Source organism: Colius striatus, chromosome 1 (genome assembly GCF_028858725.1).
Source record: "Colius striatus isolate bColStr4 chromosome 1, bColStr4.1.hap1, whole genome shotgun sequence".
NCBI lineage: Eukaryota > Metazoa > Chordata > Aves > Coliiformes > Coliidae > Colius > Colius striatus.
Window position 1 is genome coordinate 135,718,141 of NC_084759.1, and position 24,687 is coordinate 135,742,827.

The 24,687-nt window shown below is 38.4% G+C and overlaps 1 protein-coding gene across 7 annotated transcripts in view; it reads right to left on the minus strand.

Annotated features, from left to right (window-relative positions):
* Nucleotides 1–278: 278 nt before the first annotated feature.
* ABCC9 (ATP binding cassette subfamily C member 9) overlaps nt 279–24,687 on the minus strand; it is a 73,430-nt gene continuing 49,021 nt past the window's right edge. For 5 of the 7 annotated variants that reach the window (XM_062009074.1, XM_062009067.1, XM_062009061.1 and 2 more), the window contains 15 exons: nt 22,846–23,093; nt 21,769–21,917; nt 20,915–20,984; nt 19,939–20,096; nt 17,560–17,652; nt 14,893–14,995; nt 12,697–12,798; nt 9,841–9,961; nt 8,706–8,836; nt 8,064–8,142; nt 5,772–5,880; nt 5,438–5,541; nt 4,597–4,730; nt 4,171–4,233; nt 279–2,016 (listed from right to left, as the gene is read on the minus strand). In XM_062009074.1, coding sequence (XP_061865058.1) covers nt 1,879–2,016; nt 4,171–4,233; nt 4,597–4,730; nt 5,438–5,541; nt 5,772–5,880; nt 8,064–8,142; nt 8,706–8,836; nt 9,841–9,961; nt 12,697–12,798; nt 14,893–14,995; nt 17,560–17,652; nt 19,939–20,096; nt 20,915–20,984; nt 21,769–21,917; nt 22,846–23,093 — 1,802 coding nt within the window. In that variant the 3' untranslated portion in view covers nt 279–1,878. Of the gene's footprint in view, nt 2,017–2,824; nt 3,005–4,170; nt 4,234–4,596; nt 4,731–5,437; nt 5,542–5,771; nt 5,881–8,063; nt 8,143–8,705; nt 8,837–9,840; nt 9,962–12,696; nt 12,799–14,892; nt 14,996–17,559; nt 17,653–19,938; nt 20,097–20,914; nt 20,985–21,768; nt 21,918–22,845; nt 23,094–24,687 lie in introns of all 7 variants that reach the window. The other 2 variants (XM_062009082.1, XM_062009042.1) reach the window with 1 other exon arrangement.

A 24,687-nucleotide genomic window follows, 5' to 3' on the forward strand; every position in this document is an offset into this window, starting at 1 on the left:
GCTTCTTACACCTGTAATGGCTCTGTGATAAATGTAAGAGGAGAGGTGTACTAATTATTGGCCCCTCTTAAGCACTACAAGAGACCTGACACAATCCCAGGCCCACAGCAGCCATTTAATGTTGTAAGATCTTACTGAACTTAGTTGGCACCACTTAAATAAATCAGAATTGCATAATCATCAAAGATGCACAAATAAGCAAAGCTATTTATACTTCATCTTCATACTTACTGAATCTGACAGCAATTAATCCAATTAGATTTTCACCAAAGACAATGGAATGAAATCAAGAATGATTTTGGCCTTTTGGCTCTGAAAACTGTGTAATAAGATGCGCTTCCATTGTAAACATCTGCTGTATTTTTTATTTTCTTTGTGTAACAAGGATCAACACAGGGAATTAATTCAGAAAAGAGCAAAAATTTTTCACAGCAGTAGACAGGGAAATCACAGAAGTACTTCCCTTCATAAAATGTTTAAGACTGAGGTTTTTTGTTTAGTGTCACATAGCTTTTATTTCCAATAGTTAAGATGGAAAAAAAAACCCCAAAAAACGAAAAAATAAACCACTGTATCATTTCTTATACTACCAGACTATATAATCCCAAACCTAAGGCCTACAACTTTGTCCAAAATTCATAGCAATTTTTTTTGCCAGGTACTGTGCCTTATGTTCTTTTGATTATACTAGAAGTAGGCTAAAGTGCACCTCATGTTCCTCCTAAATCTTATACGAATAAAGGAATAAGAATCACATTGAACACTACTAGTGAAGCTGATATCTTAAGCTGTGCCTTTGGAAGTATGTCTTGAAAGTCCGTCTTCAGGTTTTCTGTCTGTTGTGCAGTTGTCATTGTTCATAACCTAGCCATAGCCTAGTCAAGTGCAGGCAACCTTTCCAAAGCTGTACCATGTAAATACGTACCTAAATTCACCTAAATAATTAAAAATATATTAATAATTTGAAAATCATACCTTCTTGGACTAGATCTGATGTAGAGAAATGCCAGAAATGTGTACAGCAAAAAGAAAGGTTGCCTCAGGATTAAACATAATGTGAGCAACTAAAGACATAAAAAACAATTAGTGGTTGGCCAATTACATGTAATTTTAAGTAGAATATTTCTATGGACATCTTCAAAAGATCAGCTAATATTGAGTTTATAAATTCAGAATAATTTTTATACAAAGTCTTAAGATAATATACAAAATTCTTCTACAAGTCTATCAAAGCATGCATAATAATAGGATGATTTACGTCTCTGACTTATGATTAGCATCTTTGATTAAAGAAAGTATGCAGAACATATGATTTAGGAACTGACTGCAGGGATGAGCCATTGTTGCGCTGAAAAATAGCACTGTGTGCCTCACTGAAGTACAGGAAGAATTTCCTTATTTTTGGTGAAATTCCCTTCCCTCATTCACCTCTCCTCCATTATATCTTGAAGAGCAACGTTTATTCCTTTGGAATGCAGCAGATTGCCCCAAGTGTTATGGGTTTCCCTGACAAACGGCAGGATTTAATTTCCACTTCCAGAACAACACATGCAGTTTATAAGAGCAGTGCATTCTTTTGCTCTCTATAAAAGAAAATAAGGTGACTAAAAAGTCTAATAATAATGCCAAATTCATGGGAAATAAAAACTTCTGCCTTTGTATATGCATGCGTATGTGTGTATGTGAAGTTTAATAGTTTTTGAATTAAATGACATTTTTATTGCTTTGAGGCATACGTGTATTGCGACAGGTTTTATTATTTTGGAAGATGGAAGTGTGAAGAAAGAGCCTCTAAATAAAAATTATGTTACATTGAAGAGAAAATATTTGCATTTGATTTGTTTAAAAATAAGCTATTTAAATGTATCTTGTGATTCTTCACATGTCAGCCCGGACAAAGGAAGCAAAGATGCCATCTTCTTGAGAAAGTAGGTTCTCAGGAGTATCATATTCTAAAATGTTCCCTCGCTTCATGACGATGACCAGATCTGCCGTTAGTATGGTGTGAACCCGATGCTGCAGTAAAGAAAAGAGTACAGAAGTTTTCATTATGGTAATTCTAACTGCAGTCCATTAATGAGCCTGACACTAAGGCATAATGAGCTGGTGAAAGGCTATCCTTGTTTACAGTGGTATTTGGAGTAGGTCTTTGTACTATATATTAAATCTGAAGAGATCTCCAACTGCTTTACAGCCTCTGCCACCAAGCCTGAAGATACTGAACTATGCACTTCACTTTCTGTCTGCTAATTGCCATTAAGGACAGCACAGCTGTTGGAATAAATCCTGTGGCACCACTGAAATACATCTTCCCCTTTAGGAATATAAGGATGAGAAACATTCTGGATATGCCTGCACTGTCAACATCCTGCTCTATTCCTTGGTCTCTGTATCCAGACTGTCTACTCTGCATCTATTGCAGGGCACTCACTTCTGAGCTGTCTCCTCTAGATGAATTAGCTCCCTCTGAGATTAAATTTGAGTGTCCTACATGCAGTAGTTTAGCCCCATCAGGAATGAAACCAGGCTGAGTTTTATTTCAGTGCCATATGAATACAGTCAGTCAGGTACAGAAAGGGCAAACTCTAAAAGTCTGATATTTTGCTATGCTGGCTGAAGGTAGGGGATTAATTTATGAGATGGACTCTTTTGATGTGATAGATTCATGTTAGCTGCATGTCTATGCTTTAGTGAAATATGATTAGCAGAAATAATCATGAAGGTAAATAATCTCAGGAACTGCTCAATAAACAACTTATTACACTGACAGTCTCAGAAACTGTGCAGTAGAAAGGAAGCAGAGTGAAGGGGTAAAAATAACTACCAAAGAGCCAGAAGTCTCGTGCACAGTGTGGACTGAGAGAGTCTACTTGTGAGTCTTCACCAAAGTGGTGAACAGGCCGTCCTCTTTGAGGAGTAAGTTTGAGGCAGTGTCACATTCAACTAGAAAGCCCTCAGAAAAGACTAGGACAATATTGGCGTCCAAGATGTGAGATACACGATGCTGGAAAAAAGAAAAGAAAAAACAAGTGGGTGAAGGAAGGATCAGCCAGGACTGAAGAGAGGAAGGGAATTAAGCCAACTCTGTGAGGAAAGCTAAATATTAATGTGTGCTATCCTGCTTGAGACACCAACTTCAGAAAGGCAAAGCAAAAGAAGAGTGAGATACCAGTCAGAAGGATAATACAGAAAAGTTTGAACAGTGTGTAAATGAAGAATATGCTTACCCCTAGCATCTACAGCATTTACACATCCAAGAACCTTAGAGCCTATTGTAAATGAGGTAGGTTAAGTGGTTTGCTTAACACGAACTAGTCACTGACAGACTTGAAACCAGAGTCCAGGAGGCATAACTATTAAGCTCTAACCACAGGACTGGATTCCAGAAAAAACAAATGCAACAGCTGTTGAAACACATATTTATCTTGTGGATAAAACATCTGTTTCTTGAGCAAGCCTGCTGTCGCAAGGTGGAGATATTCTTAACAGTAGTCACCTTATGTGTGTACACGTGTATGCATGTGTATGTATGCACAGATATATGGAATTTTTGGGCACTAAAAATGACAGGAAAACCAGAAAAACAAAATCATAAACCTTTAGTTGAACAGATATTTTTTTTTTATCAATTATCACTGATTCTGCTTTTTAAAACCTTTATCATAAACCCAACTTTTCATTCTGAAAGAGGTAAAAGATAATCCAACTTGAGAAACGACATCAAAAAGATTTCAAAATATCATCTTCTTTTATGAATTTGTGCCATTATTGTAGACATTAAACATGTATAGATGCCAGAGGCAAAATTCAAATCTGGATTTTGATGTAGCTTTCAATTATGGTTTAATACATGGATTCAGTTTCAATTTTTTAGTGACAATGACTTCAAAGGTTCTTGGAGATAGTGTACGTGCTGGAGTTTTCTGTAAAGTCCTTCTTCGGACCTAAGTGTTTTAGTTTGGCCCACTTGATAGCAAGATAGCATTTACTGCAAAATTTCAGGTTGATAGTACGTTTCTTGGTTTGATCTTGTATCTGGGAATATTCTGACCTTGTATTTTAGTTTTATTTTGTGATGATTTAGTTTTATATAGTGATATTTAACTGCTGAATGGCAAGATTAACTGCTTGAAGAATGAGGAAAGAGCATTTGCTGGCATCAATACTTACCGCTATTGTTACAACTGTTCGGTCTGCAAAGGCGGTCATCACAACCTTCTGCAAAATGTTTTCCTATCAAAGGGAAAGGCTTACTTCAGTTACCACATCCTTTTCCATTTTAATTCATGTGTCTTCAAGCATGTAAGAGAGAGCATCATATTCCATACTATCTCTGATCTGTGCACCAGATTCTCAGTAATGAAATGCCACATCTGCAAAAGCAGGGATATTCTAAAACATTTCATTTTATCTTTTTTCCTCTCACCATAGGCATCAATCCTCAAAACATATCAACAGCAACAGCTGCAACCAAACACGGGTTAAAAGCAAAAAAACTGTCATTGTTTTTTCTTGTAATCTCATGACTGATATTTATGGAAGATATCTCTTTTCCTAGCAGGTCCATGCATCAGCGGTGTTTATTGCTATACTCACTGTGGCCATGTCAATAGATGCTGTGGCTTCGTCCATGATGAGAATGCTACTCTTGCGGACAAAGGCTCGGGCCAGACAGAAGAGTTGCCTTTGTCCTACACTAAAGTTCTCTCCTCCTTCTGTGACCATTGCATCTGAAACAAAAGAAGTTGAATGTCACACGACTGAAATGTGCTGTATGTTGACAGAGTCAGGACCCAAAGATTTCAAGTGGGCACTGTGAAAGCTCTCCTTGTGCACTATTCTTGGGTCAGGCAAAATTGCTGTAAAAGCCAATAAGCATAATTTTAACTAAACACTGGAACAGAGTGATACCAAGAAAAGTGAGTGCAGCTTCTTGGGAAAGGAGCCGTATATCTTTGAATGAATAGTTGGCATAAATAGTTAGCCAATCTGGTAAGCTGCAGGATAGTATCCTAAAATATTAAATACACTTAATTTTGAAAGAAATATGTGAGTTTCCTTCATGAATCACATTTGAAACAATAAGAAGAATGGTCTATCAGTGTTCTAGATAAGAGCTACAACTGCTATCAGAGCCAGATTCTGCAGAGGGAGCAGAGGTAAAGCTGACCTTTTTTGAATTCTTTGCTGACTAGTCACTGCACTGTGATGCTGAAGTGTTGCAGGTTTTTTATGCAATAAGTGGAAAATCATTCTATTCTTCAGCTTTTTAGTAAGAATATTCTTTCTAGCATAGATACAGAATATTCATTAGATGTCAGTTCCTACATTTTGGCTCACAGTGTGAGATCCCATGTATCTGTTTATATGTGTGCATGTTCATGCATGCATAATTTTATTATTGGCCTGTGTTTTTAGAGACTTTGTTCAGACATACCAAGGCCTCCTGGCAATGACTTGACCATATTCTTCAACTGAGCAATCTCCAAAGCTTCCCAGAGCCTGTCATCAGTGCACTTGCATTCTGGGTCCAAATTAAAGCTGCAAAGGAAACCATAACAGGAATCTTCTTATTGCAATTATAGTTCAATCGGGTCTTCTGCAAAGGAATATTTTGGCACTGTGTGTCACTTGTCTTTCTTTGGACAGACTGCATAGATTGGAGTGAGCTCGGCAGGTTCCTTCCCTTTCATATCCTTTCCTGTTCCACAGCACCCATTGCAAATGTGACATGCAATGCTTTTTGTCACCCCCTGATGACGTATACCTACCGAATGGAGCCACTGAACAATATTGGATCCTGGAGAATAATGGAAAGTCGAGAACGGAGAGTATGAAGAGGCAATTTGCTGATGTCTATTCCATCAATCACTATCCTCCCTGTTTAAAAGAACATCCATAAGATATGTGAGGGAATTGCACAAGGCGTGTGATCTGCAGGTACCAGACAGAAAGAGGAAACAGCTAGTTTGGGCTGGGCTCCAGATGATGAGACAACGTGCCTCTGTGATCTCTCAGCACTGTCAAATAACTTGGGGAAGGTGAATGTACATCATGAAGCAAGTCAGAAGGAATCCAGCTGATTAGTGACACTGTTGCTTTGCTCTCTCTGTTTTCCCCATCCACCCCCTTACCTCTTAAAAGAAATCTGTGGCTTCCATGAAATGTGATTAATGATAGCACCAGAAGGATAATTTATTAAGGGACAACGTGAGCTTTACAGCCAAACAGAGCAGGAATAAGAGCAGCTTATGTAATTAGCTGTGTCCTGTGCCTTTCTCTGTTCCCCATTGACTTTAGCAGTTACAGCTGATATTTGAGATTATGCACATTTTCTTTTGCTCAATTTATGTATGTGTCTGCAATCCATACTCTGTCACATTAAGTATTTAGCAAGAGGCAGATCAGAAAAACAAAAAGGATGTCCTACTCTAAAGCATTTTAACACCATTCACCCTGATTCCTATAGCTCATTTTCATTTGAGCATTTGGTTCTGAATTAGCCATGTACTGTTCTGCTAACATAAGCTTACAGGAAGCAGTCACATTAATCACTCCTTAAACTAGTAGTTCATTCCCTGACAAGACGTTGTTGCAACAGCTGGGATACTTGGTGAAGCAAGATGATTTTTCCTTTTCTAGTCATTACTTCAGGTCAATGAGCATATGGATCTCATCTGAAAATCTGATTTATGATGTGATTAGTGTGGCAACTGTTGATACTCGGTCGAGGGAGACAGGAAATGAGCAAGAGAAACTAGTTGTCTGTAAGCAGGACAGGGTGAGAAGGGCAGAATATCTTTCCTCAAATCCTCAAACAAAAGCCAGTAACTACTTGACTCCACTGACTTTCCCTGAACACAGAAAATTCCTCCAGGTTATGGGGAGGGGATGTACCAGGACAAACTGAATGAGGATATGGTAAAGGGTATTTTCATCAGGGTCACTTCTGTGGTTTGCCTGTGGATTGCTTCACTGGGCACCTGCACTCCACCCTGGGAAGTACTAAACATCATTTCTCTATCTCAACAGTGAGAAACTAACCATGAACTGGCAAATACATGGATGTTCAAAGCCCCTAAGTCTCCTTCCCAATTGTTATGTGTTCTGTTTTCAGCTATGACAGAGTTAATTTTCTTCCTAGAGGCTGTTTCAGGGCTGTGTTTTGGATTTGTGCTGAGAACAGTGTTGATAACACAAGGATGTGTTAAAGATTAAGGCAGAATGAAAACTGAAGTTGGCCATAGACATAATTATTATTTGTTTGCACTATTTATATATCCAGGAACCCCAGTAATGAGTCAGAAACCTACTACCATACACATAGGCACAGAACCACAACAAAAGCAAGTATTAACTGCATCAGACTTAGTTATCCTCCCACATCCTACCAGGGTTTCTCTAGCAAATGTTCCATGTTCCATGGCTAAATTAAAACACAGAAATCTTTGAAACAAAAAGACGACTTGCCAGTAGCTTCCCATATTCCTGCAACAGCACACGTGTATGTATTAAAAATGTCAGAGTCCACATTGCTGCAGATCAGTTCATGCCAATTAGCTGGGAGAGTGAAATGCTGCAGGAGTGGAAATCTAGTAAAGCTTTTACTCATTTCTGTTGCAGTTGTGGGAAATCATAATTAAAAAAAATAAATATCAAGAGAATGGACTTGCTGAGTCCTAGTTTCTATTTTGCTAGTATTTTGACAACTATCCTAAGGTAATGCAATTATTCCTTTGGGAGAAATTTATAGGCTCCAGAGAGTTTTGGTTTTTCCACTCTTATCTCAAAAGTGAGGTATTGTTTTGTCAGAGCATATGCAAAAATAAATAAAAAAAAAATAGAAGCATAATCTATGCATAACATTTCCTGGAAGCAGCAAACGCTACTCATAATAGGACAACATGTACTTTGAAGGATCAGGCATAACAAGCCTCATTCTAATCAAGTATCTTCTGAGGCAGAACGATAAGATATAAACTATCAAAACGTCTCCTCAATTCTGAAGACGAAATAAGGGGGAAGAAGGTCAGGAGTGACAACATACTCCTGTGAAAACTAACCATCAAATATATCCACCATTCTGAAGAATGCCAAAGACAGGGATGACTTGCCACTGCCAGTACGACCACAGATCCCAACCTGAAAAAAAGAGCAAAATGTTACTCACTTATAGAGGGAAGTTGTAAAATCAGACTTGCAGTCCTTTGGAAAAGATGGATTCGATTGTCCTATGGGTGAGCTGAAAGGTCCTTCTCAATGGCCTGTGCCACATGCCAGTGAAAAAACAAAATACCGTGGCAAGCACACTCCTCTTTTCTACCTCTCAGAATTGTGAGGACAATTTCGGCAACATTTTTGACACTTCAGCATGACACTATTGGATGAAATGTGAGATATTTTTCCATTTTTGCACAGTCCCAGTCTCATGTTCATCTATTCTCATCTGGCTATCTAGGCTCACTCTAGACAAGGGCAATGGACTTGGAAAGAAGCGAGACTTTCAGAAGAAAAAGTGATCCCAGTCAAGAATAAGAGATCATCAGGGTAAATTTCTTGACCCATGCCCAAGGACGTCAGAGAGTACCACCAATGTCACTATAAGTTGTTGTTATTCTTGCTCTTTGGCTGTCTTAGAAAAGAAGACACAATAAAGAAGAATCTGCTCCAGAATGAAGATGATAGGCAACTGCTTGGCACGGTACCTTTTGTCCCGGTTTGATATATGCTTTAACATGTTTAAGCACAGGCTTCAGGTTGTTTTCGTATCGAACACACAAATTTTCAATCTTGATTTCCCCCTCCTGGGGCCAATCTTTGGGAACTTGAGAGGGATCTGAAATAGTTACAGGAAAACAAACTAAAATTAATACTATCAGAGGGTCATCTTTTATGACATTCCCCTTTTCCCCACTCTCCTGCCTGGGCATCTTCCTGAAGCCGCTCAAGAAACAAGAGTCCCAGTTCCCTGCCAAGGGTAAGCTGGGAACTGCCTGGTGGGCACGATAGCACTTAGCTTCCAGATCTCAACACAGAAGGAGGGAGGGCAGATGCTAAAGTGGCTCTTGGCAATGAAACAGGGAAAAGTCAAATGAGCAGAGAAGAATGTAGTGTCAAGCACAGTGTTAACACGATCATCGGTCAGTAACCGGCACAGGAAGGGCAGTGCAAGGAAGGATGTTGTAACTGTCATACAACATGAGCTGTTGACATTATCACAGCTCATATTTCATCCTGATTTGCAAATGTACAGGCAAGTTTTGTCTCCAGACTATGTGGCTTGGTTTTCAAGGGAATCTTGCTAACCTGCAAGCTTTTTTTGTTTTGCACTTCAAACACTTCTAAAGTACTAATCCAATCTGAAATATCTGGAGTTCAAACACCAATGTACTGATCAGAGAGAAGTTGCTGAGGTCTGATCGCCAACATAGTCCTGCCCTGTAGTCCTTGTTTGCTTCAAAGATCAGAGATTTCAAAGCAAATGACCGATGGTGCATTTCTAATTTTTATCCATATTTTTGTTTTCTAAATAGTTACATGGATGTTTTGTTCATCCCATCTGTAACTGATCCCTGGAACTTTCTACAAGTACCAAGGTCGGGCTACAAGGCTATGCTTTGTCTCCCTGCTATTTGTTAAGGGTGGTTTTTTTTTTGTTGACTAGCATGGGCTACATATCTCATAGCTGCTTTTGGCTGTCCTTGTCACTCAGATCAGTTGGAGTTCCTACATGTCAATGCAAATAGATTTTGGTCAAAGAGATGTATACATTTTGCATGACTAAGTCCACTGTACGTTCATATTACCACACTAAAACCCCAAAAGATTAGAATGTAATACCTAAGTAGCCATCATAGTTCTCTGACTCCATGTTCAGAAAGCTGTGTACTTTTTTTACTGCACCCATCTGCACCTCCAGATCAGCCAGATTCCTCACCACCCAGTTCAAATAGTTGGTTATCTGCATCACAAAAAGAAAATAAGGACAGAGTTCAGCTTTCTGTCTGTTCATCTACTTGTTTGTGAATAAAGGTTGGGTAAATTTGTAAAAGTCTTTGAACTGACATGCACAATGGGTCTTTTATGGACATTATGACATTTTAACACTCAGTGCAACAGCATCAAATATATAATAGGCCAGTCGTACTCCAACACAAGCAACTCTGACACAGTAATTTAGTGCTCAATATTCTCATCCTTGCTTTTTAAAGGAGAGCTATGGAATGATTGTATGTATAGTATGAAGGTGTGACTGATTAAGGTTATCTGTTGCTCTTAGCATTTAGTAATCAGTACTGAAAGTTGTCTTCATGCACATAAACACAGAAACAAAAATTGGAAGCACTGTTGGAAATACTACATTTTCTAATCTTTCAAAGACTGCAAATAAGGATTAAAAAAGTTCACTATTTGCGAATATATTGAAAAGATTTGATGGGCATTTGATTTCTATTGCTGTCTGTGCATATTTAGGTAATTCATTTATCTCTGTGGAAAATGTGAAATAGAAATATTTGAAAAAAAAGTATTACCAGTATTTCCTTCTTGGGTTTTATTCCCATTTGTAATGAAAGGGATTTGATCAATAGTAAAGGTATTACTTGTAGCAGATACTGGTCAATAATTTGTTGTCCAACAACATCCAGTATCTTAGACAAACTGATGTCTAGGCAGGATTGATTATTTAAGGCTGAAATCTGTAAAGAAATTTCCTAAGTCTGTCTTTAGGGGCTCAGAAAAATGATTTTATTAGGAACAGTTGATTGCCAAGCACTTTTAAAAACTGAGATGCTTTACATGCCTGAATAAAGTCTAGAAACTTAACACAGTGTAAACATTCTATACACAAACATACTCAGAGAAACATTTTACCATTTATTTGTGGGAGACTGATGAACCTGCCCAATGAAAACTTTATTATGAATAACCCAGCCACACTTCTTTTCAACTAACCTAACACTAATGCAATAGGCATAGAGTAAATAACTTTCACTGAGATTCAGTGATAACATTTGCTTCCAATTTAAAGGATTGGGTTGCTTACTTTATCCTTAATATAGAGTTACTCCAGAGGGTATTTTCTTTGTTGTTCAGAAGCCTACTCACTCAATGTCCAACTTTTGAGTTAGGAAGTTACAGAAACGGGTACATTTGCAGATAAGCTAACCACTCTGCAGAATTACTGCTTGTGGAGTAGCATGCTGCAATCATAGATCTGGCAGATTTGATAACAGAGCCTGGAATCTGAAAGGCTATACCCATTATTTCAACGTTCACCACAGTTGTGTGAAGGAGTTGGTAGTGTTTATACAAGGGGAGATAATAAGCGTTTGGATGATTACTGTAAACATAATATTGGCACAGTTTGCTCTTGTCCAGGCCCATACATCATCCCTTTTGTAGCTCCAAATAGAAATTATAAAAAAACCCTACATTAGGGGACACAGCTAATAATACAATTGCATAAAAAAATTCATTAGTGTTATCATGGGGCAGGAAAGAGACAGGTAATCACTTGGTGACTCCACCATTTTTTCTGCTGCTATGCCAGACTTCAGCACATGGCTGATTTACACTAATGATCTGTTTGCAAGCACAAACTAAATATAAAGAAGCCAAAGGTGATGCAGATGTCCTGGCATTCTCAGATCTCTGTTAATGAAGAAGAATTACCAGGATTTTTTTCAGAGAGACGTTGAAGCACTGGGACTGAATCTCACTTGCTGGCAGATTCTCACACTGCTACAACAGCAGCATAAAGGGGATCTGAGGCCATCCTAGGCAGCTGTCGAGAACTCTCTGTTGTAATCATGGGCTCTCCAACATTTACTTGCAAAGCCAAATCTCAATGTTAAACCCACACAAAAATCCCTCCCTCATACTAGTGCCATAAAGCAGCTAGATTTTTGCCATACCAGCCATGATTTTCATGCTGCTGTCCTCATCCTGCCTTTGTCCCCATTCTTGCAGTTAATATTTCTACTCTCTATGGTGATCATACCCTGTGCTTATGATACACTCTCAGCCTTTCTTAGGGCCTAGTACACTAGAACAGTTTATTCTCCATAACTCAGCTCAAATAGCTCAGTGCTAATTGATAATGTTAAAATGAATTAGTGAGTGTGTCTTCAAAATCTCATTGTTATTAAACCCATTGTCTCTGCTTTCCTATTGTGTCACAATGAACCATGCTTACCAGTCCCAAAGGCCCTAATCCCCAGTCCCATTCAGAATTGCATGGGCAATATTTGGCATCTCAGTAGTCTCCCTCCAAAGGCAGAACTGGTCAGCAACTATTTTTTTTTGGTCTTTAGTTAAAGATTACACAGGTTGTGACAGTCTGTGGAGTAGTATTTTCTGGCAGGTTTTGCTGTATACAGGCGGAGCCAACCCTGTGTTGTGCAGAACAGAGCGCACAGCAGGTCCTCTTACGCATTTTTAATTCTCCTGCTCTGCTTGGGAGCACGCAGGGCCTGGGAATGGTTGTGTTTTTTTAATTGGCTCATAAAACCTGAAGCAAGTCCAAGTTGCCTTGAACTCTCTCAACTTTGGCTTGAATCCAGTATCTGCAAGATTGGGGTGTTTTTTTTTTTAGATTAAGAAAGCTGGATGATAACCACATATACATATATTTAAAAAATATTACCGAATTAATATGTTGGTCTGAAAGCTCTTACTCTTTGCCTTGGTACATACCGTCAGAGCATACAGGAGACCCAACCCCACAAAGCCTGAGTTAGGCCCCTCAGTGATGGAAGTGACTGCTGCAGTCAAAACTATACAAGCACCAAGGTAATCCTAGAATGAGAAAGAGAAGGGGAGAGAAAGATTTTAAGCAACATTAAAATGCAGCAATACGGAAATTTCTTTAGTTGCAGAGCGGGTTCACTTGACAGATTTATTTCTATAATGACACCTAGTCCTTCATTCTGGTTTGGTTTTCTCAGGAAAAGTCAGGGGTTGTGGTGCCCAACCTAAAACACTCCAAAGGAATCTGCTGAACATAAGTGAAGCAGGTCAATCTTTTTGGCTGGAATATTTCTTTAAGGTCACTTCAAAATGCCCCAGTATTAAAAAAATATAATGAGCACATTAAAAAAAATAAGCAGAAGAATGGCAAAATAATGACACTCCTGATTTCTACCACTAAAGCAAATCAGTTCCACTCTCTCCATTCTCAAGTCTTCTCAATCATGGATTTATACCTATTACCTGCCAATGTCATGCACATGTCTTATTGGCACAAGTGGGCATACAGTGTCTACAACATGCAATGGGACACTGCATGCCTGCAGTGAAACACCATGTGGGTGTTGGCAGCATGGGCTCTGAAGGCAGTATAGCTGTGTAGTTGTGATGCTGCAAATGGGCTACTAAGCCTTGCTCCTGCCACAGCACTTTGAGTTTCAGAGTGACTCCGTGGTTGATAACTGAGAGATCTCAGTCCTATCACATGGTGATGTCTTACTTCACAGAAATTGCTGTGTAGTTTTATTAGAAAGATCTGATTTCTCATAAGTTTTGTGAGAGCTTGAACCCATCTTCTTGATGTGTACCTCAGTTTTGAAGCAAATGCTACATGTGATCTCACATAGTTGTCAAGGTGCCTGATTCATGAGACTGCTGGTATTCCCACTCTCCCACTGCTCCCTGCATTTTATTTACTTTGGATTACAAGGTTAGCATTTTCCATCCATTTTTTTCCCTCCTGTCTGATAATATTCTGCCTGGAATCTTTCCTTCTGAGATTTCAAAGGAGGGCTGCCTAGTTCATCTATTTGTAAAATTTTTGATGAGCAGATGCCAGACTCGAGCATAACATCTACAGGGAGCAGAAGCACAATGTTCTCAAGTCTGTATCAGCAGCTGGGACAGGATTTCACAGTTGCTATTAAATCCTACAAAGTTTTGAGTCATCTTACTACCCCTGTGCCATTAGACAGAGCAAAATGAACTATTCCTTGGCAAGCTTACATTATTTCTAATGCTACGGGTAAACGAAGCTTATTCTTGGATCAAATTCAGTCCACACATAAGCAAGTCTAAGACTGTGAGATATTAACAGGCATTGCCACAGCTTATCCCAGGATTGGATGTTGCTCTGTTATCTGATCTGGAAGCAAGCTCAGCTTGATCTTAGATGCTGTAGGAATCTGAAAGCTTCATGCACAAGGGAAAGCTTTGCCATCATAAGAAATGGAGCACAACTTTGTTGCTCCAACATACTACAAAATAAAGTTGAGGATATAGATTTTCATGTGAGAATTATTCACACCTATTTGTGTCTGGAAGAATCAGTTTACTGGTTTGTTTATTCACTACCCTTTAGTGTCAGTTGGAGTGTAGTTCTGCCATCTTCAGTGATATTGAACAGTAAAATCACAAACGGTAAGGTGTCACAGATGCAGTAAGGGAATTGCAAAGGAAGGTTTTCAGTTACAGTTGCAGGATTAAACCTGTTGCTGGAGAGATACCTCAGGACCTGGAATTTCAGTGGTGTCTAAAACAGCCCTGGCAGAATGATGTCATAATTCAAAAAAACACTGAAAAGCCATGCTCAGCTCTGAAAGTAGTTCCTGCTGTGGCAGGTCTGCAGATGCTGCACAGTAGTAGAGAAAGTCTTATTTCAACTCATGTAAATGTTTGTTCCTGCTCTCTCTGTGGATGCTAGACATCACAACAGCAAAAGAGGGAGACGTGTTTTCTTACTCCTGGCCAAGAAAGTTAAAAAACCCCTATGGATTTAACATTAACAATCCTGATCTATTTTAAGGAACAGTGTGTATAATCCCATCACAAGATTAATTCTCGTTATTATCTTCTCTACATCAGGCAAAGTCTCTGTTTGCTTCCAAGGTTTCAAAATCATGGCTGGGACTAAACTGAACGTACCGTCCTGACCTCCAGCCATCTGTTGGCAGCTGATAGAAATAAGTAGGCAATGTTGTTCGTGTCGGTTAGTTCCAGCATACGTTGTTTAAATCTGGCTTCGTGCCTGCCAAGAGCAAAGTTGTTATATTACAACACATTACATACACATACACAAAAGGAAAAAGCATTAAACTCTTCTCTCCCTCCTCTCCCTCCAAAGCAAAACTTTTTGCCCTTCTGCTTTTGTCAAGCATTGGGTCAAAAACTCTTTCCTGAGGACCTGTACCTACTGCCAGGGCTCTCCTTAAACAGGCAGAGCTACACATATAATGGGGAGGAACTTGTTCAACAAACAATTCTATTGAGATGGCTTTTAGATCAAAATCTGTCCACCCAAAGAGACTATAATGCCAGGGGGCTAGGAACATGCTTTACTTCCCAGAGCATATCTGCTTTTACAGTTGTGGACTGTGGCTGCTGCTGTACTCCAGTCCTCTCACAGCTGACTTCTGCCACAAGACACTAACAAGAGCAGAGGGATCACCTGTCAGATTAAAATCTCCAGCAGGACTGACATTTCAAACTAACGTAGACTGTAGTGTTCTCAGTCAGTGAATTACACAGCTCTGCTGTTTTCTCAACCAGTCACACATTGCCTAAGCAACTTGGAAAATTTAAATGGGGGAGAGCTACAGATAATTTCTGAATTACAAAACGAGTGATATTACCTCCACTACCAATTGTTTCTCTCTGTCCTCCACATAATGGCTGCTACAGTTAAAAACCAGTGCAAGGATGTCATAGTGCATAAGAGCTGAAGTACACTTTGGGAGGGATGGAGAAGGGGAAATCTCTGTTGGTGTAATTATATTAAATTCATGGCACCTCACAGTACTTTAGGTATGACCTGTAGTCATCTGGAAACTATTTCATTGTTTCATATTCTACTGTCTGTTAAATACCATCACTTGAATAAACTAGCTGAACTTCACTCATCTGTTTTATCATGTCAAGCACCTCTATTTTAGTCTCAGTGTCCTGCTGTGATGCACCTGTAACCCCTCTTCTGCCAGAAACTACTTTTTTCCCCACAGATACTTTATTTCCCTATGCACAGCTTGTAAACATGGTAAGCAAGCTCCCCAAAAAAACTGGTAACAGTAATGACATGGGGGCAAGCAAAGATTTACTGACTATTTTGCTCATCTGCCTTTGGCAGCAAAACTCCTGGTTTCCTAATGGAAAATCTGACATGCTCAATCTGTATCTTTTCATCCACATCCAGCTCTTCTTCTAGGCAGTTTTAGACTTTTATCCTGTCAGATGACAAACAACAAAGGTCATTGAAATTGTTTTCTGATCCAACTGTGCTACTTTGCGGTAAGTTATGTGAGAAGCTGCACCATTTTATCCTGGAACATACTGAACTCAAACTGCAGAGAATGACTAACAGGGCAGTTCGTAAATATGAGCTTGCTGACAAAAACTTCTAGAGACTTCCAGTTTGGTTGACAGTGGAACACAGGCAGGGAAAAGAAGAGGCTTCAGTTAGCACCAGAGATCTAGGAAAACTCTAGTGATGGTTTCAATGCCTAGTCCTTCCCTAGAACTGCCTTTTGTTCTCTGCCATTCAAGCCCAAGTCTTTTTGTAAGGTAAAAAGGAGGTGAAGAAGCACTAAGCTCCTCCATTTTTCTCAGGAGTTAACATGCTGAAAGACTACTCTGAACCTCTCAAGAAACCCTCAGCATACATCAGCATCAGACTTTAATTATGACTTACTGTTTCAATAGATAATTCTGGTTGAGAAAGCTTATTAAAACACTTCTTGTGACCACTGGCTCACATCTCTTCAACATAACAGCATTTTGGCTTGTCCTGACACAGTCCTTACTGTAGCACCCTGTACTAATAGTCTAGGTCCTTGAAGTGATGAAACAAGCTGATCACATAAATGTGTAAATAGCATTGCAGTGAGATCTGCACATGCTTAGAATTCTGCATTGTACAGAATGAATGTGAGTTATGCTTACGGGGAGGAACATTGACCTGGCATATTGACAGAGTCATGCTAGCTATAACGTAATAAATATACAGGGAGAACTGGGCCTATATTTCATGTATTAAGTAGAGAAAAAAAATATAGACATGGAAAGTTGGAAAAATTTTCTGAGTGTTCTGAATTTATTTTTCAGTTTTAATTGATAAGGCTAGGTTTTACAATAAGAAGATCAAGTTCTGTTCTGTGATAGTTTTCTTGGAAACTCAAGTTGCATACTGACTTTCAGTTAGAGAGTACAGTGATGTTTCAGTTAGAGAAAGAGTGATGTTTCCCTGCCTGGGGAGAGAGTTAAATACAGAAATTATTCAGGATGAAGAGGTGGTGTCTGTGCACGCTTGGCAAAGGAGAGCTCCCTGCTGTCCAAGTAAGGCATGGTTTCACTAGACACCTTAAAAGTTTAAATATTGAGTCCCAAAAAAGTCCTTATCTTAAGTTTAATGGAAAACCAACATAGATAGATTATTGTGTTACCGGGTATGTCAAAGCAACAGGAAAACAAAATCACTTCCATTTTTTTAAGATGGCTTAAGTCTACGAGATGCAACAATTTGCCCTCAGGCATGCTCTAAGAAAGATGCAAAGGCAAGACCAAAATCCAAGCCTCCCTGTACTCATTTGGTTTACCAACCTGAATGCTCTGATGGTGGTAAGGCCTTCAGCTGTTTCAGAGAAGTGACAAAGTAAAGGTAACTGTGTGCTGTCATCAAGCTCCTGTAGATCCCTAGAAGTATGAAAATCAAGAGACAGCCATTACAATGTAAACACCTCTGTCTGTAGAAATTGTACTACGTTAACAGACAAGAATAGATATTTTATGTATTGCACATATTCTTTTCAGGATCACACAAAATACAATTTTTGTAGTATAGAAAGACACTGACATGGGAATATCACATTTTTAGTTTCCTATAGGACCCTTTGAATCATCTCCCTGATCTAGCTTTTGGTTACAGCTAAGTTTCTCTTTGTCCTACTGTGTCAATGACATTATCATGTTTATCCTGGATAAAAAACCTGCTTTCTGATTAGCCAGATCTTAACGGCATGTTATTCTCAAACATTCTAATGTATTGATATATCTAATATCATTAACTTAAATTTTGACTACTTGATGCTAAACTTTATAGCATGTTATTTGTGGCACATGAGGTATAAAATAGTTTGTAAGTTTATATATTTTTTTGCAACTGTATCAGCTGGCCTAAAAAGAAGGGAGCCTTTCCCTATAAACCTTGCCTCATTTTGAGTATCTGTAAGTACCACAACGTACTGAATGTAAAATATAACACAGTATAGCAAGGCCTTTTATTTGTAGTGTTAACATTACCACATCGGTTGAAAAAGAGAAAACAGAGAAATAGTACAAATGAGAAATTTCCTCAACTATCCAGCAATTGTGTTTTCAAGACTTGCATGAAGCAATGGTGTTTAAGTCTAAATATAGTCTCCTGAAACATTAACCTTTTCAAATTCACAAATACATCTTTCCGTAATAGTCTGCCATTGGCAGAGCATCTAGTTGTATAAACAGAAGACAGTCCAGATCATTGGATATTTAAACTCTTTATTAAAACCCTACTATGTTTTCATACCATATTAAATAGGTCAGGAGAAATAACTGCTCCATGATGCTGATTGTCACAGTATACAGAACTGAATTTGCGGATTATGTTTTACTTGCACATATAAAATACAGAGAGAAACTATAGTACTTCCCTGGGGCCTAATACATCAGATTTTGCCTTCTCATATATTTTAAATAAGAAGTTTAGACAGTGTGCACTGCTATGTGTAGCAAGACAGGGTGACACTCAGAAGACACAAGGAATTTAAGAATGAAAACCAGGCCTCTTGATCTCTCATCCACCTTGAGACCTAGCGTACTGCCACATACAACTTTAGTTTGGAAATCTGGTGAGAAAAGAAGAAAGTTTCTGAAAAACTTCAGACAACTCAAGCAAATTCTTTCAAACTAATTTTTTGGTTTGTGAATTCTGATTGTAGAGTTTTTTAATGAATAAAACTTGGAAGTTTCTGAGGAAAGCTGATGAAAATAAGGGTAAAGTGAAGTTAAAATATTGATATGTTGCTCTGCTTCTCCCGCTCTATTGATTTAAGGGGAATAACTGACACAATCCTTTCTCAGGCTACCTAAATAACAGTATTATCCATGAAGCCTACTGTTGTACTCAGTGGAAAATCACCAGGTCTCTTAATTGGATGCTACAAAACAGTAGTTAATGCTTTACCATGTGCCTACTGCAAAGACAGGGCCAGAAGTGACAGTTGTTAACAATGGTAGGTTGTTTTGACCTCCCTGAAGGTCAGCAGGTATCTTGATGGGTAATTTTTAAGCATTGGAAAGTGAAGCAAATGCAGCCAGAAATTTGGCTGATTAAAAAACAAAAAAAAAAACCAAAAAAAGCATGACTTATTTTGAGAAAAAACTTCAAACCGTTTCCTTAAAATGTTTTATTAAATTACATCATGAATTTAGCACTACAAGCATGACTCTAAGAAATCATTACACTCTTTTTCCTGAAAAAAATGTACTCTTTGTAACCAGCTAAATCATTCTGAATATGAAATGTTGCTGTACAGAGTAAAATACTTTTGGGGAGTTTTTTTCCCAATATGAAGAAAAAACTGTGACTGACGTTATTCCAGGAAGTTATTTTCCATTCTCTACTAACCCTCAAAAGGTCAAAGAGGAGCTTTGACCAGATGTGAGCTGGCTCAGTTGATTAACAAACTTCATGCTCATCTGACTCTATAGCCAATAGTGTACAAAAGTGTGCAACTAACATTACTTCCCTAAATAGCCCATTTGTAGTTGGTCAGCTGGAAATATCCTCCAATATATGTCTCAAACTCATACCTCAGGATCAAAAGCAGGATGCCATGTCCATTTCACCCTTTTACCAGTCCCTGTGACCTCAGATTCCATCACAATTCTGATGTAGAGTTTTTTCAGTTGAAATTTTCCTGTCAGTTTTTTAATACGTACTTGGAAGCAACTCTGAAGTATTTCTGGATGAAATAAAATGCTATCCCAAGAGGCACAAGGGCAACAAGGAACCAAGGAGTGGCATAGGAGATCATTCCGATGGCTGACAGGCAGAGTAAAGTGGACCGGGTAAGAGACTCCAATGTAGGAGGGATGTGCTAGAGCAAAGCGAGAAACATACATAAGGCAAAAATCACCAGTAGTACCACCGTATGCCTTTGTTTGTAGAGGACCATAGGGAAAGTGGAACAATACCACTGTGGATTCGTTGATATTCTCTTTGTATCAGAAGCCTTTGTGTTTCTGTAGGTCTGCTACTCATATGTGTAGAGGTTGAAAAATCAGTCAGTAGGGTTTTTTCTAAAGGTCAATGTTTCAAAGATCATGGGGGAAAAGGAGACATTTCCAACTCGTTTATATAACAGACAAGAAAGGGAAAATTGTTCTTGATATCCCAAATATTTAGAGAAACAGCATACTGTTTCTCAGTGTCTCCTAATTTTATGTACATATTCCTATAACCCTTACATTCAGGATTATTGCTCATCCAAACATTTTTTAATTGACAGCCATAGTGAAAACATCCCTTTCCCTTCCTGAATGCTCTAAATTCACATGTGCTACAGGCAGGATGGAGCATCTATTTGTCATGTGTACTTCCATACAGCTATATTCTACCTTGTTTCCTGTTTGAGCCCATAATCTAGTATTTTGTTGCTCATCCAGATCTTCCAACAGAAGCAATCAGTCTGCATTTGAAGAAATTTGGAGCTGCCATCTCCCATCATGTTTATTCTAATAGTTACCTGCCCTTATCACTGCAATGTGTGTACTTTCTATTTCAAGTTTGTCATACCCAGAGACTGTTCTTGTTATGCCTTTCTCTACTGAACATTTTAATGCATCATGTTATTCAGTAGCTAAATTACAATTTACAAAGCAAAGAAGTAACAAAACAAAATATACTGATGTTTACCTGATCAATGATATTTGTATCAGCAGAGAAGCGATTTAGAATTAGCCCCAATGGAGTCATATCAAAGAATCTGTTGAACAAATTAAAATCAAAATGTTACCTAAAAAGGAATTCCAATTTTGAATAAAAAGTCAGTCAGACAGAACATAGAGCTGTGTCCAGCTATTTTCTAAAACCAAGCAGTAAACATGAATAACATAACAGATGGTAATGTCTGCATCTTGACCATCTAAATGTTTCTCTTCATATTCCCCCATCCCCGTCTATGACTTCCAAGCTTCCTCTTCCAAAAACCTACCATCTTTCCTCCTGGTCTTTATCTATACTCCCTCAAAATTCAAGATCCCTTTCAAGGATCACAGCCTGTCTGTGGCTGCTTCTCAACCATCTGTGTAGTACTGAGCACCAGGACTCAGTTTTTTCCATGAAAGCACTGTGATAACTGTATTATGCAGGCACTCTTTTGGACATTCTGCTGTCTGCAAGAGACTGTGGTTGTTGTGCATGGAACTTGTCCCTGGCTATCAGAAGTCTGGTCTCCACATTGTTTGATGCCATGCCCATTGCTTACAGTTGGAGCTGTGTGCCCTGGAGATAGAACTTCACTCAAAGCCATCATTGACACCCCAGCCTTGAAGGGGATGCTAGCTATCTGACACACTTAAGACGGGTAAGAAGAATTGCACATGTTCTGACATGCTTTTTCCCTTTGATTATCTATAAAATAATTTTCCCTTTTTGAAGCCTTGAAACAAGGCAAATACAAGAGCTTTTCACAGGAATACCCTCTGAGTGATAAAGAGGACAGACTTTGACTATGTAGTTTTTTAGGAGGATGATTATATTTGCTATACCTGATTGGTCCAAGGATGATTTTATTGAGGAGATTATGGTGTAGGTTCTTGGCAGCTGTGAGGCCCATCCATTCCACAGTTAGAGATGTGATCAGGCAAAGGACAATCCCTGCTCCAGAGAGGATGCTGAAGACAGCTACATGGTAAGTCTAATAAAATGACAAATACATCAATCCTAGAAATAAACACCCATTTCCCTTTTCTACTAGGAAGTTCCCAAAGTACCTGGTACCAATCAGCAAGTATATCTAATTACTTATGTTGCATAATTATGATTAATATAATAATATTAACATAATCTTTGGGAAACAAAGGAACAATGACAGAATTTCAATTCATTAAGTGCACGTAATTAGAAGATTTGGCAGTTCTACGATCCCTCACCCTACTGATGAATACTTTCCTCAAGACCTTGAAGAGATAGTACGTAGAATTGTGAAGACAGACTAAATGGAGAAATATAAAAGCATGCAAAGTGTTAGTCAAGAAACTCAGACAAATAAAGTAGAACCTCTCAAGAACTACAGCATTTGAGAGATGTTGGAAAGTTCTACTTTACTAAACTTCAAGCACCACTAAAATTTCCAGAGCAAAATCAAAAACCAATGTGCAGAGCTGTAAAATATTTAAGCTTTCTGAAACTTTAGCAAGTGAATTCCAGCGAGATATTTGAATATGAGTCAAATTTACAGCCATAAGCTGATTGTATTATATTGCAGTACATTTGAAGACTTTTTTTTTTTTTTTTAGCAGGACAATACTAACGGTATTTAGGAAAATGGGGTCATTGACTCAGGTGTTAAAAAAATCCAGATGAAAAAGTCTATGCGAGATTTCTTCCTTTGAAAAGTCATTCAGTTTTCTAACCTCAATCATGCATCTGTTTCAGTTTTGCATGTTTGAAAAGACTGGTAAAATTTAAATTGTCTTACGTTTTAGCATGAACAATTAATCTATCCTATATAATAATCAAACTTACACTTTCTATGTCTTTCCAATCTAACTGGCTTCTAGATGAACAGCAAATAATTACTTTAGAACTCTTTTTTTCCTGTGAAGCTCCAAGATATGGCCCACCTTATTTGTGCTCTTAACTTCATCAGCGTTCCTGACTTCATTTGCATTGTCCATGGATGTCCATGTAGCAAGCCAATAATCTATGGCCACTATAACTGAGTGTTTCAACAACTTTGAGAAAATCATCAGAAAGAGCAAGAAAAATCCTCCAGAGGTTAGATATCTCCAGCAGGTTTTCCAAGGCATCTTTGTCCTGAGCCTCAAGACAGTTGACATATTATCATCTTCATCTTCTTCTTCTTCTTCTTCTGTGATTCAGACATTTGATCAAGTTAGCTTGGGTTCATTACTAAGAAGTATAACTGGTTTTGCTGGATTTGCTTGACCTTTTTTTCTGTTTTTTATTTTAATTTTAATAGCAAAATTCAATTTGTCATTTAAAAGCTGCAAACGCTTCAAACATATTTTTCAGACTTCCCCTGTTCTCTTAGAGCAATTCTGAAGACCATCAGTCCTTGAGTTGTTACAGTTTTATCAATAACATATTTTTGTAAATAAAATATTTTTTCAAATAAAATCTTCAGTTCTGACTATTTCTAGCAGAGACTAGGCCTTTCTCAACCTGTTCTGCTTTTAGTAAACAGTAAGCAGAGCACTTAGATCATATGGAAGATTCTAGAAAGCTCCCCAAAGCTTTCCATCTGGAGGCTCTGTCACCTGCTGCACAGAAGAATTCGATTTTCCCTTCATTCAACAGAAATGCTGAAATAGAATTGTTGGAAGACTTCTGCTACAGGATATACATGTTTCATAGGTACATAAACTTGGCATTTAAAAACCATTTTTTTCCAGGTAATAATAATATGCATCTCACAGCCTTGTAGGCCCCACTTGGGGAAGAGAAATGTTGACCTACTCTTGAAAGCTCTGAATTAACATAATTTCCACTCATTTCTTATTTTGAACATTAAAAATGGATTGTTAAGTGGTTTATTGAAAGATGAAATTCTACACTTTTTGGGACACAGAGGCCGTCACATTCCCTAGGTCACATAATAAATATGGATAACCTAGAATGTAGTTTTCACTTCTGTCCTGAAGCTACTGATACATGGGTTTTGATCTGAACGGTGTCTGCATTTTGCAGGCACTCTGTGGACTATATGGACATGTCTTTTTTCCTGTGTTTTCTATCTTATTCCACAAAGAAGGTTTTTGGCAAGGCTTTCTTGCACAGACCAAAAGGAGGAGCTTGTCAATGACCTCAGTTTAAACTCCTCCAAGAATTTAACTGATAAAGTGTATTGATGACTGAATACTAAGAAGCATTCTGCTCTGCTCTGCCAAAGACATATGAAGCCAATGTGATATTTCTGTCTCAAGGGCTTTGAGGCTCAGCTCTGCCTATTTCACAGTGACCAAGAGTCTCTTCAGAATGGAGCTATCCAGTACCTACAGACCTATGACTTAAAATGACAATCATGAGCAATGCTAGATGAAACACAAAGCAGCAATAAAAACACTGTCAACAGCCAGTGTGTATTCTGCAATTACTCCAGACAACATCAATGCAATAATCCCTGCGATTAGGGCTTCTCTCAAGTTATGGTGAAGTCTGCAGCTTACCTCTTCTCTTCCCAGCACAAATTTACTGCTTGCCAGGGCTGACTACACCTTTTAGGCCTGGTCAAGCCTAAAGTTAAGTCACAGGGATGGTCATGATGGGTCTTGTTGTCAGCTGCCAATATCCAACCATTCTGCCCCACTTTAAAAGTGATGTGAATCTGAATCTGTACCTCTAAAAGCATCAAGACCAGAAGGGAACAAGAAGCTAAGATTGAGAACAAAGCCTAAATCTTCTCCCATTGTGCCAGATAGAAAAATGCCAGATTAACTCCACAT